A 12499-nucleotide genomic window follows, 5' to 3' on the forward strand; every position below is an offset into this window, starting at 1 on the left:
ACTAATGAAGTCTGTCCGTGTGTAGCTAGTCAGTCTCGACATTTGAGATGTTGAAGAGTTAAGCCGGGTGTACATTACATGACTACTTATTCCAAGATGGCATAGCAGTAGGACGTCTGTTTGTCTTGTCCCCATCCGTCTCATGTAAATATATTTTTCTTCGTATATATTTCGTATATATTTTTTATATTTCCGTCTACGGACTGAACCTTCTCTCCTACAACCCGCCTCATCCAATGTGGTGCGGATCTGCTATTTTTTACACTTTAGAACCGGAACCCCCATCCGAAGCTAGCCAGCTAACACGGCTAGCGGTCATCACCATTAACTCGGACATCAGCCGACACTGAGCCCCGCCGATCCATCACGACTGGTGTGCCGACGTAACCGTCCGAGGGGGTTTCAACAGGCTCTCCCGTTGCAACGTCCCCCAAAGGCCCATCTGCTAGCTGTCTGAATCGCCGTGTCTCCAGCTCGCCTAGCTACTCACTGGACACTATGATCACTCGGCTACACATGCCTCTCCCTAATGGCAATATGCCTTGTCTCTTGCTGTTTTGGTAAGTGATTGTCTTATTTCACTGTAGAGCCTCCCGCCCTGCTCAATATCTAGCCCTTTTGTTCCATCCCCCACACATGTGGTGAACTCACCTGGCTTAAATGGTGCCTCTAGAGACAAATCCTCTCTCCGTTACTCAATGCCTAGATTTACCTCCACTGTATTCACATCCTACCATACCCTTGTCTGTACATTATGCCTTGAATCTATTCTTCCGCACCCAGAAATGTGCTCCTTTTACTCTCTGTTCCGAATGCACTAGACGACCAGTTCTTATAGCCTTTAGCTGTACCCTTATCCTACTCCTCCTCTGTTCCTCTGGTGATGTATAGGTTAACCCAGGCCCTGCAGTGCCTAGCTCCACTCCCATTCCCCAGGCACTCTAATTTGTTGACTTCTGTAACCGTAAAAGCCTTGGTTTCATGAATGTTAACATTAGAGCCTCCTCCCTAAGTTTGTTTTATTCACTGCTTTAGCACACTCCGCCAACCTGGATGTCCTAGCCGTGTCTGAATCCTGGATTAGGAAGGCCACCAAAAATCCTGAAATTTCCATCCCCAACTATAACATTTTCCGACAAGATAGAACTGCCAAATGGGGGCAGAGTTGCAATCTACCGCAGAGAAAGCCTGAAGAGTTCTTTCATACTATCCAGGTCTGTGCCCAAACAATTCAAGCTTCTACTTTTAAAAATACACCTTTCCAGAAACAAGTCTGTCACCGTTGCCGCTTGTTATAGACGTCCCTTCAGCCCCCAGCTGTGCCCTGGACACCAAATGTGAATTGATTGCCGTTTTCAGTCAGACATTTACGCTTGCCATACAGAGTTGAAATGTCTACCCAACATTTGAATTTAATAACATTGCTTGTTCAAATCAGAGCTGCAACTATTTGACACTTTGGCTTTGGTTAAAGGCAAGTACAAATTCATACTAATAGTAGTCATCGCTCCTGCTTGAGAGTCTCCTGGGTGATGAAAAACAATGTCATCATCTCACTTGCTTCTTCTCTGGTGAGCTCTCATTGGCTATTGCTAATCACCATTCTTAAAACTTGTTGTTGTACATCTCACACTTTAAGAGCTTTGCAGATTTTGATCCAAGTATCGGGAAGTCAAGGACTGCTCTAAGACGAGATCCGTAGGCCTTAGATTGCGTCTCTGACGCACTCACACTAAACCGCGAGTCCCGAGTAGGCAACAACATGGGGATTTTGTTTCCGATCTCAAAAACTTGTTTGGAACAGCAAAATCGGGGCCAAATCTGTAGTGTACTGTTTCATGTTTTAAAATGAGAAAGTGACAACAACAAAAAACATTTTTTTTTGTAGTGGAATGCTTTGTATGGAAAACCAAGTTTAAGCCAACATTCAATGTTATCTTGCTCATAATATTGAATTGAAACGGCGGGAAACAAACAATAGCGCCTACATCTCTCATAAAAACAGATCATAAATAAAATCATGGAACTAACGTGACCAGGTAAATTGTTTTCACTGGCACACTTGTAACTGATAAAAAATGTCAAGTCAAACTTCCCAAATGTGACAGATTTGGTCACTGTATCGAACCCTGAACCAATGCTTGAATTTTTATGCTTCACTAGCTGGGCCATTTGAGTGTTTTTTTGTGTTTTTTTACATTAAAGTACATTACTGGATATCCACCCACATTTTTTATCAGAAGTAATTGCAATTTCAGCAAAACATATATTAAAAACTATCAAAGGAATCGTTTCACATACCTGAGATGCTGTTAGAGTCTTGCCATAGAAGTCCTGAGGCATGATGGTCTCGACAATGGCCACCAGACACCAGAAAGCATCTTCCTCGCTCTGCAACACTAGCAAGGCCATGGCAGCCAATCTGACAGAAAAAAGAAGACAAAGACAAGATTAAGCAATGACAAGACTAATACAGTTACTGTGTCCGAATACACATACTAGCATACAACATACTTAATTAAACTGCATGTTATGTACTCATCGTCGCATACTATAGCATGTACTGTTTAGTAAAAGGTGTGCAGTATGCCACACTAACGGCTCCTGACTGGCTGAGTAGGTGGGGTGGGGCCGAGTGCGGGTGGATTTTCCAAATTCAACAGACACTAACCAGCCTGATAATAGCTAATTTCCAATTCTATTGATTTCTCTATCCTCGGAATAGAATAGGAATGGAGTTATAGGCCTATAGAACCCATCTATCCTATTTAAAAAGCACTGAAGATAGAAACAGATCATTTGGTTCCATTTTAACATACAGTATTTATTAGTGAAACAAAAGTGCTGTAACAAATACATTAAATTAAATAGCCGAGTACACACACCAAAACATATCAAAATGTTAAAATCAAAAAGGGTATTGCGCAGCAAAATGTGGACAGCATCGCAAATTCAGAACCACTGTACAGAAACTTCATAAACTAAAGCACTGATCATTGGGAAAAAGATCAGAAACACTGCTAAGGCTTGATCGATAAATTAAATAATTCAATAGGTAGCTTACAAAACTATGACAATCCATATGTTCAAATCAAAAGGCATGGCTAACATGACATCAATAATGCAGCCACATCCTGAGTCCTGGTGCCGACACACTCACAAATAGAAAGATGTTCAGTATTTTGTTTAAAAGCTCCAACGAAGGCCAAGACAACAAGAAACACTTTTCAATGAGAAAACAGAAATCCACTTTGGGTAAAAATACTTCTGATTTCAAAGATGTAGCTTACGATAAAATAATTGTGATCAAAAACGAAACGTAGCTAACATTTGAACACCACCACAGATGTTTCGCTTCCCAATGAAGTAACCTAGTTTTGTTGTTTGTGTCCTTGAAAAAAAAAAAAATAGGGCCTATCACTTGTCGCCCATCTATTCCAATGCATTGTGTAAAAGTGTGCATCGAATTCTACTAAATAAAGAGCCACACTCGATTTTCAAAAATTCACATACTGTAAAACATTATATTTTCGCATTATGAGAATGCATCATGCGCAATTTTCATTGTTTCCAGGTATTGGTTGATTTCGGTGTGAAATTATACTAAGTTAGTATGACATCTGGGCATTTAAACTATACTTGATTTTCTAAATGTTGCATACTCAAAAGGCCTACTATTTAGGCTGGAAGTATGGGTATTCGGACACGGTCAATGCCTCCTCAAAGTGAGTACAAACCCAAAATTTTATCCCATACATTAAGTTCCATCCACAGTTTTTATGGGAGTAAAGTCATGCCATATATTTTTTGTAAATCACGGTACAATTTTATGAATACAGACATTTGCTTGTTCGACATGGTAGGATCTTTTTGGGAACTGGAAGCGCATTTATGCGTAAATATTGATATAATAACCATCATATCAAAGTTAACTTGGAGTCACGTGAGGGTATGATGAACTTCACAGGGTGGTGAAAGTGCATGGTGATGATTCTGATAAATATTGAGGGTCTTATTCTGCTGACATGATGATCAATGCTTGACTGTTTGACAAAAATATTCTCAATCTCATCATGTAGACTAGCCTACCCGCACTGTGTCTGCAAGTTGTTGGCTAGACTGCACATGCCAAGAGTTGGCACAATTGCTATTCAACGCAACAGTTTGTGATAAAACTCTCTGTAGAGTTGAAAATGTGTTGGAAACACATTGAAAGTCACCACCCATTGAGTTATATCCGCAACAAGTCCGTTTGGTGGAAACACACAACTGATGGGAAAATGCGCATATTTTCTTTAAGCAGATTTTTATAATATAGTGGATTTGGAAAGCATTCAGACCCCTTGACTTTTTCATCATTTTGTTACATTACAGCCTTATTTTAAAGTGAATTAAATCGTTTTCCCCCCTCATCAATCTACACACAATACCCCATGACAAAGCAAAAACAGGTTTATATACATTTTTGCTAATTTATTACAAATGAAAAACTGAAATATCACATTTACATAAGTATTCAGACCCTTTACTCAGTACTTTGTTGAAGCACCTTTGGCAGTGATTACAGCCTCTTCTTGGGTATGACGCTACAAGCTTTGCACACCTGATTTGGGGAGTTTCTCCCATTCTTCTCTGCAGATCCTCAAGTTCTGTCAGGTTGATTGGGGAGCGTCGCTAAACAGCTATTTTCGGGTCTCCCCAGAGATGTTCATCCAGGTTCAAACCCGGGCTCTGGCTGGGCCACTCAAGGACATTCAGAAACTTGTCCCGAAGCAACTCCTACTTTGTCTTGGCTGTGTGCTTAGGGTCATTGTCCTGTTGGAAGATGAACCTTCACCCCAGTCTGAGGTCCTGCGCACTCTGGAGCTGGTTTTCATCAAGGATCGCTCTGTACTTTGCTCTGTTCATATTTCCCTTGATCCTGACTAGTCTCCCAGTCCCTGCCACTGAAAAACATCCCCACAGCCACCACCATGCTTCACCGTAGGGATTGTGCCAGGTTTCCTCCAGACCTGACGCTTGGCATTCAGGCCAAAGAGTTCAATCTTGGTTTCATCAGGCCAGAGAATCTTGTTTTTCATGGTCTGATATCTTTAGGTGCCTTTTGGAAAACTCCAAAGCGGGCTGTCATGTGCCTTTTACTGAGGTGTGGCCACTCTACTATAAAGGCCTGATTGGTGGAGTGCTGCAGAGATGGTTGTCCTTCTGGAAGGTTCTCCCATCTTCACAGAGGAACGCTGGAGCTCTGTTAGAGTGATCATCGGGTTCTTGGTCTCTCCCTGACCAAGGTCCTTCTCCCCCGATTGCTCAGTTTGACCAGGTGGATGGCTCTAGAAAAAGTCTTGGTCGTTCCAAACTTCTTCCATTTAAGAATGATGGAGGCCACTGTGTTCTTGGGGACCTTCAATGCTGCAGAAATATTTTGGTACCCTTCCCCAGATCTGTGCCTTGACACAATCCTGTCTCGGAGCTCTACGGACAATTCCTTCGACCTCATGGCTTGGTTTTTGCTCTGACAAGCACTGTCAACTGTGGGACCTTATATAGACAGGTGTGTGCCTTTCCAAATCATGTCCAATCAATTGAATTTACCACAGGTGGACTCCAATCAAGTTGTAGAAACATCTCAAGGATGATCAATGGAAACAGGATATACCTGAGCTCAATTTCGAGTCTCATAGCAAAGGGTCTGAATACTTATGTAAATAAGGTATCTGTTTTTTAACATTTCTAAAAACCTGTTTTCGCTTTGTCATTATAGGGTATTGTGTGTAGATTGCTGGAAAAAAATGTTTTAATACCTTTTAGAATAAGGCTTTAACGTTAAGTCAAGTGGTCTGAATACTTTCCAAAGGCACTGTATATCTATAATATCTGTTGCCAATTGTATGGAACCCTACAAGGAACAAAAATATAAACGCACATGTAAAGTGTTGGTCCCATGTTTCATGAGCTGAAATTAAAGATCCCAGAAATGTTCCATACGCACAAAAATATATTTCTCTAAAATGTTGTGCAGACATTTGTTTACATCCCTGTTAGTGAGCATTTCTCCTTCGCCAAGGTAATCCATCCACCTGACAGGTGTGGCATATCAAGAAGATGATTAAACAGCATGATCATTACACAGGTGCACCTTGTGCTGGGGACAATAAAAGGCCACTAAAATGTGCAGTTTTGTCACACAACACAATCTCACAGATGTCTCAAGTTGAGGGAGAGTGCAATTGGCATGTTGACTGCAGGAGTGTCCACCAGAGCTATTGACAGAGAATGTAATGTTAATTTCTCCACCATAAGCCATCTCCAACGAATTTTAGAGAATTTGGCTCCCCCCTATCCACATCGACAGGACAGTAGTGGAGAAGGTGGCAAGTTTTAAGTTCCTCTGCGTACACATCACGGACAAACTGAAATGGTCCACCCACACAGACAGCGTGGTGAAGGCGCAACAGTGCCTCTTCAACCTCAAGAGGCTGAAGAAATTTGGCTTGTCAACAAAAACACTCAAACTTTTACAGATACACAATCGAGAGCATCATGTCAGGCTGAATCACCACCTGGTACGGCAACTGTTCCGCCCACAACCGTAAGGCTCTCCAGAGGGTGGTGAGGTCTGCACAACGCATCACTGGGGGCAAACTACCTGCTCTCCAGGACACCTACACCACCCGATGTCACAGGAAGGCCAAAAAGACAAGGACAACAACCACTCGAGCCACTGCCTGTTCACCCCGCTATCATCCAGAAGGCGAGGTCAGTACAGGTGCATCAAAGCGGGGACCGAGAGACTGAAAAACAGCTTCTATCTCAAGGCCATCAGACTGTTAAACAGCCACCACTTACATTGAGTGGCTGCTGCCAACATACTGACTCAAATCTCTAGCCGCTTTATTAAAAATGGGATGTAATAAATGTATCACTAGTCACCTTAAACCACTTTATATAATGTTTACATACCCTACATTACTCATCTCATATGTATATACTGTACTCTATACCATCTACTGCATCTTGCCTATGCCATTCGGCCATCGCTCATCCATATATTTATATGTACATATTCTTATTCATTATTTTACACTTGTGTGTAAAAGGTAGTTGTGAAATTGTTAGATTACTCGTTAGATATTACTGCATGGTCGGAACTAGAAGCACAAGCATTTCGCTACACTCGCATGAACATCTGCTAACCATGTGTTTGTGACCAATAAAATGTGATTTGATACATCTAACCGGCCTCAATTGGAGACCATGTGTATGGCATTGTGTGGGCAAGCAGTTTGCTGATGTCAACGTTGTGAACAGAGTGCCCTATGGTGGCAGTGGGATTATGGTATGGGCAGGCTTAAACTACGGACAACAAACACAATTGCATTTATCAATGGCAATTGGAATGCACAAAAGTACCGTGACGAGATCCTGAGGCCCATACTTAGGCCCATTTTTGTTAAGGCATCTGTGACTAACAGTCTTCCCAGTTCTGTGAAATCCATAGATTAAGGTCTAATGAATTTATTTAAAAATTGACAGATTTCCTCATATGGAACTCAGTAAAAATCTTTGAGATTGCTGCATGTTGCATTTATATTTTTGTTCAGTATAGTTACTGACAGTACTGAAGTGTACAATTGTTTTACAAATATTACAAACCAAATAAATGTTTTACTCCACAGAGTTAGTTAAACAATGAAAGGTTTCTATATATTTTCTGTATTACAGAAGATATCAACAAATAAAATAGGTATCTTTTTTTAATTCTGTGAATGTACCTGTTGAGGCCCTGGCAGTAGCCGACAGACGGGTTATGACAAGAAAAGGCCAGGAGGATACGATGTAGCTGCCGGACGGCACGCTTGGCAGGGAAGGAGAAGTGGCGGTTCCCCCTCAGAGTGGTCTCCAGGTCCAACCAGATCTGCTGCGAGACCCGGGGGGCCGACGCAGCCTGGCTCCTAAAGCATATCTGTTGGTACCAGTGGGGGTGGCGCTCTCTCAGGGAGCGAGTGCGGCTCCACACTATCCAGCGCCACACACGGCGCCTGTAGTGGTAAGGCACGCCCTTTCTCAGAAGCCCCTTCAGCTTCGGAGAGGCCACCGCCTTGTCTGATCGTCTGCCATCAAAGTGCTGGGCCCAGCGGCCCCAAAGACGCTCGCCGTCCCCCTCCTCTTCCCCATCCTTCTGTTGTTGTGGGGGATCGTGGGAACGAATCCCTAATGCTTGCAGTTTGGCCAGCAGCTTCATATCATCCATTTGGATGTCAGTGGAGATTCTGAACCCATACTCATCATATTCCCTACACAACACACAAATGACGACAGTTCATTAACTCTGCTAGGAAGTTCTTTGTCTTTTCTCATGATTAGCATCACTTAACTTTACCAACAAGTACTCACAAGAAATAATAGGAATCATAAGTGTGATTACAATGAACACCCTCACTGAGGTTAACTTACCTGAAAATGTTTCAATTAATGCTACACACACACACCACACACAAACACCTGACAGGGTTCAGTTCCAGAATGTCCCTCCCGCCCTCCCGAAGAGTGTCAGTGATCAGGGTCTTTATGGCTTCCCTGTGTCTCTCCAAACCTCTGCTCTCCTGTAGCTTGAAGAGGACTGTCAGAGACCTGCTCTCCATCCGGAACACCTTGGCCTCCAGATGGGCACACTGACACATACACAAAGCACAAGAGGAAGAAGGAATGTAACAATTTACAAGGTACACTGCTACTCGTCTGGAATTAAGCATACTACAAATATATACAGTACTTATTGTCTCAAAAAAAGCCATGCTTTTGGGGCTTTTCTTGAGACAATGCTTTTACCATTATTTCCAGCATGATCCACTAGGTTTGCTGCATGTAGAAAATCCTAGGATTCAATCAATCAATGTCATGTTGTGCGTGTGTGTTTGGTGGGGGGGGGGGGGGGTCGAATAACTGATCTACAGATAGTATTCAATGCCAAATACGCTTAGTGCGATTATGATTAGCAGACCTACACCAAAGATGGTGGATAAATGAAGTTCACTCAGAATGTTTACCATTGGAAAAAAATGCCAGTTCAGCTTCAAATTATGTAGACAACGCCACAGACAAGAAATGTTTAGGATTTTTTTATGTAAATGTGTGTCACGAATGTTGAATAAAATAAAATGTCAACTTTGCCGATTGTCTGTGTGTGAAAACCTTGTGAAGACTTACAGAAAACGTTTGACCTCTGTTATATACCCTTTGTTGACAATGACAAAGTATTGAGATAAACTTTTGTTATTGACCAAATACTTATTTTCCACCATAATTTGCAAATAAATTCATTAAAAAATCCTACAATGTGATTTTCTGGATTTTTTTTTCTCATTTTGTCTGTCATAGTTGAAGTGTACCTATGATGAAAATGACAGGCCTCTCTCATATTTTTAAGTGGGAGAACTTGCACAATTGCTGGCTGACTAAATACTTTTTTGCCCCACTGTACATTTTAGTATACATGCGAACCATGCATACTAACCAAAGTCTTGCAGGTGTTTACATGGTTTTGCGCATGTGTCAGGTGAAATGTCAACTCAGTACGGTGATCTAAAAAGTTGGGTAAACAATACTTTCCTGTGGATATTTTTTCTCAAATGACAAGCAGCTGAAGGACCAACACCATTGACAATCGGCAGAGTAAGTTCATATATTCAACATTCCGGCTTGTAGAAGACCTGAGAGGACCATTTCTAGAATCATGTTCCAGACGGTGTATTTAGACATTCATCGTCTGGTCGACAGGCAAAGTTCTGGTCTACTTAACTGGGTTTGTCTCCCATAGACACCAATGCAATAAGGTTTTCCACTAGTTACCACAGCCGCAAAGTCAAAATTGGTAATATTGTATATATTCATGAAAACAAAAATGTTTGGTCATAATTTAAGGTTTGGGTTAGGTATAAGGTTAGCAGTGTGGTTAGAGTTAGGTATAAAATCAGATTTTAAGAAGAGAAATTGTAGAAATAGGCAGGGTTTATGACTTTGTGGCCGGGGTAACTAGTGACGACAATGCAATAGCAGCTGGGTCTGGTCTAATCGCTTCCTCTTCCGTCTTTGCCTACATCTCCCCTGGCTTAAAGATGCTGAAGGGTCAAGCTGATGTCTGCATTGGCTGTGCAACATTTATTGTGATACAGTCTCTGCAGAAGTCAGGACATTCATACCTCTTGCGCTTCGCGGTGCAGCACAGAGCTTCTGAGCAGAGCTGTTGTGAAGGAAGAGTGTGTGTTTATACAGGACCTACCATCAATCAATCATGTCAATGCGGAGCTATACAAAGCCCTCCGCATTGTTACAAAATTTGGGAGGCACACAGCGATGTGGTACGGAGCTCAATTTAGCCTCTGCATGCCTCCAGAGGCTCCGCAATTTCATCACACCCTAAATATGGAGCCTCGAACCACAATTATGGATCAAGCATAAATTGGCTTTCAGGTGATCCCCCCACCAAAGACACACACAACGAGACATTGATTAATTGGAGATGGCTTGCATCAAATAAAGAACATTTCTTAGAATTTTCTACCTGCAGCAAACCTAGTGAATCATGCTGGAAATACCAGTAAAAGCAAAGTGCCTCAATAAAGGCCACAAAAGAATACTACACAATCTACAATGCAACATCAAAGTCAGGTCTTGTAAATGTCATGCAGCAGCAGGTACCTTTATCATCAAGCACTTCTCTTGTTCTGTACTCTGCCTCCATTCTTTGGTTAGCTTGTAGATCTCTGCGTTCAAGTAAGTATTCTGAGTCTTGTAGGCCTCAATGTTGTCCTTGGGGAGGGGAGAGAGCATTTTAACTTAATGCCTTCAGTACATTCATAAAGTGTATTTCAAGTTTACAGAGGTTGCTCCTGAATTATTGTTTGATATACTGTTATTGTTGTAGGAACTATTTCACAACTGAAAAAACATCAGACTCCCCTCCATCTTCCAGAATGTGAGTTAGTGAGTGTATGTGTGTGCTTGCAATAGTTCTTTGATGCTGCATAAACATTGCAACGGCAGGTTTGATTGAATACGGGCTTCACTCTACTAAGAGATGTCCATCTTGATCCTCCCGATACTGGTCATTTAAGTGGAAGCCTTCAACTAAAGTGACTTACAGCCCCATGCTCTAGCTAGCTAGTCCACTAAGCCATTACTAATTTATTTTTATTATTGAAACCTTCCCCACCTTAAGATTCCTAATCTCCTGTCTCAGCTGCTCCTGCGTTTCAAGGACAGTCCAACCGCGGACGAGGCTTCGCTGGGGGTCGGCCAAACTCTCAGCCTCTTGTTGGGACAGACGGTGGACCAACTCTCTCTCAGCCTGGTTCCTCTCAGCCAGTATCCGGAGGTGATCCTGAGACTCGGCCACACAGTCGTGCCGCAGCAGTGGCGCAACCTGCAGGCCATACGAATTATCTGTGTTGCACTCGCCTTGATTCCATGGTTGTGAGTTGGAACTCTTCCATTCACACTCCGACCTCAGGGACTCTACTGCAGGAGTCAATTTCTCCTGCTGGGCCAACTCCAGGGCCTTCTGCAACAGGGATACTAGATCCTAAAAAGGAAGTGACATCAGAGATTACAGGGACAGGCTTAGACGTGACACCCAGCAGGTGGTCGCTATAGTACAATGTGTCAACAGTTGTCTAATTAACATGACCTTGGGTAAAATGTTTGACATGGACCTCAGAGGAATATAGGGCTATATAGACACTTTCGATTTATAGCTGAGTTTAGCTTTTTTTACTGATACAGAAATATTCCAGGACTGAGTCATTATGTTATTCCAGACCTCACCTTCTGGGCCTTGACCTGGCCTGCCAGACTGAGCACTTCCTGTTGAAGACGGGCAGTGTCTGCAGGCTCTTCCTGCTGTGGACTAGCAGTCTTATCTGCGGGGTTAGAAGAGGAGCTCTCACTGCTTAGGGAGCTCTGGTGTTCCTGTGGTGCCTCTATCTCCTGGACCCACTGTGTTTTTGGCCCAGAGGGCTCAATATTTGTTTTTGGAGCTGTGCAAAGAGAAAAATGGTTTTCAATTACTTTAAAAAGTCACTGTTAATTACAAAGGTGGCATTGGTGGTTATATAATAGTGACAATCTTTCCCACAGGCACCATCCACTCAGCATTCACAGGTCTAAAAGGACTGGATTGATGGCAGAAAGACGGCCATTACTCAGTCTTGCGATCAATGAAGCCTCTGTCATATTGCTTTCAACTATCCAGCCCTTTCATATCCATGAACATCCAAAAAGGAGGATCAGGTGGTCTAGAAGAGACCTACGTGATTTGTCCTGGTCAAAATATGGAGGGGCCTGGATGTCTTTGAGTGGCAGGAATGGGTCCCAGAGTTCCTCCCAGCTGAGGCTGTGGCTGAGCTCCTGGGAGGAGCGGCTCCGGAGTAAGTATTCCTTACTACAACCACAGATGGACATAAACATACAGTAAATAAGCACACACTAACTCTTTTTATGT

The 12499-nt window shown here is 42.5% G+C and overlaps 1 protein-coding gene across 1 annotated transcript in view; it reads right to left on the reverse strand.

Moving 5' to 3' along the window:
• Window positions 1–12499, reverse strand: part of LOC129867245 (TBC1 domain family member 2A-like) — a 32840-nt gene that overhangs the window by 17509 nt on the left and 2832 nt on the right. Inside the window, exons 3-9 of the mRNA XM_055940526.1 lie at window positions 12309–12439; window positions 11824–12035; window positions 11213–11581; window positions 10699–10809; window positions 8503–8672; window positions 7773–8294; window positions 2302–2422 (exon numbers count right to left, since the gene is read on the reverse strand). Of these exons, the coding sequence (XP_055796501.1) occupies window positions 2302–2422; window positions 7773–8294; window positions 8503–8672; window positions 10699–10809; window positions 11213–11581; window positions 11824–12035; window positions 12309–12439 (1636 nt within the window). The remainder of the gene's footprint in view (window positions 1–2301; window positions 2423–7772; window positions 8295–8502; window positions 8673–10698; window positions 10810–11212; window positions 11582–11823; window positions 12036–12308; window positions 12440–12499) is intronic.

The sequence above is a fragment of the Salvelinus fontinalis genome, chromosome 2 (genome assembly GCF_029448725.1).
Source record: "Salvelinus fontinalis isolate EN_2023a chromosome 2, ASM2944872v1, whole genome shotgun sequence".
NCBI lineage: Eukaryota > Metazoa > Chordata > Actinopteri > Salmoniformes > Salmonidae > Salvelinus > Salvelinus fontinalis.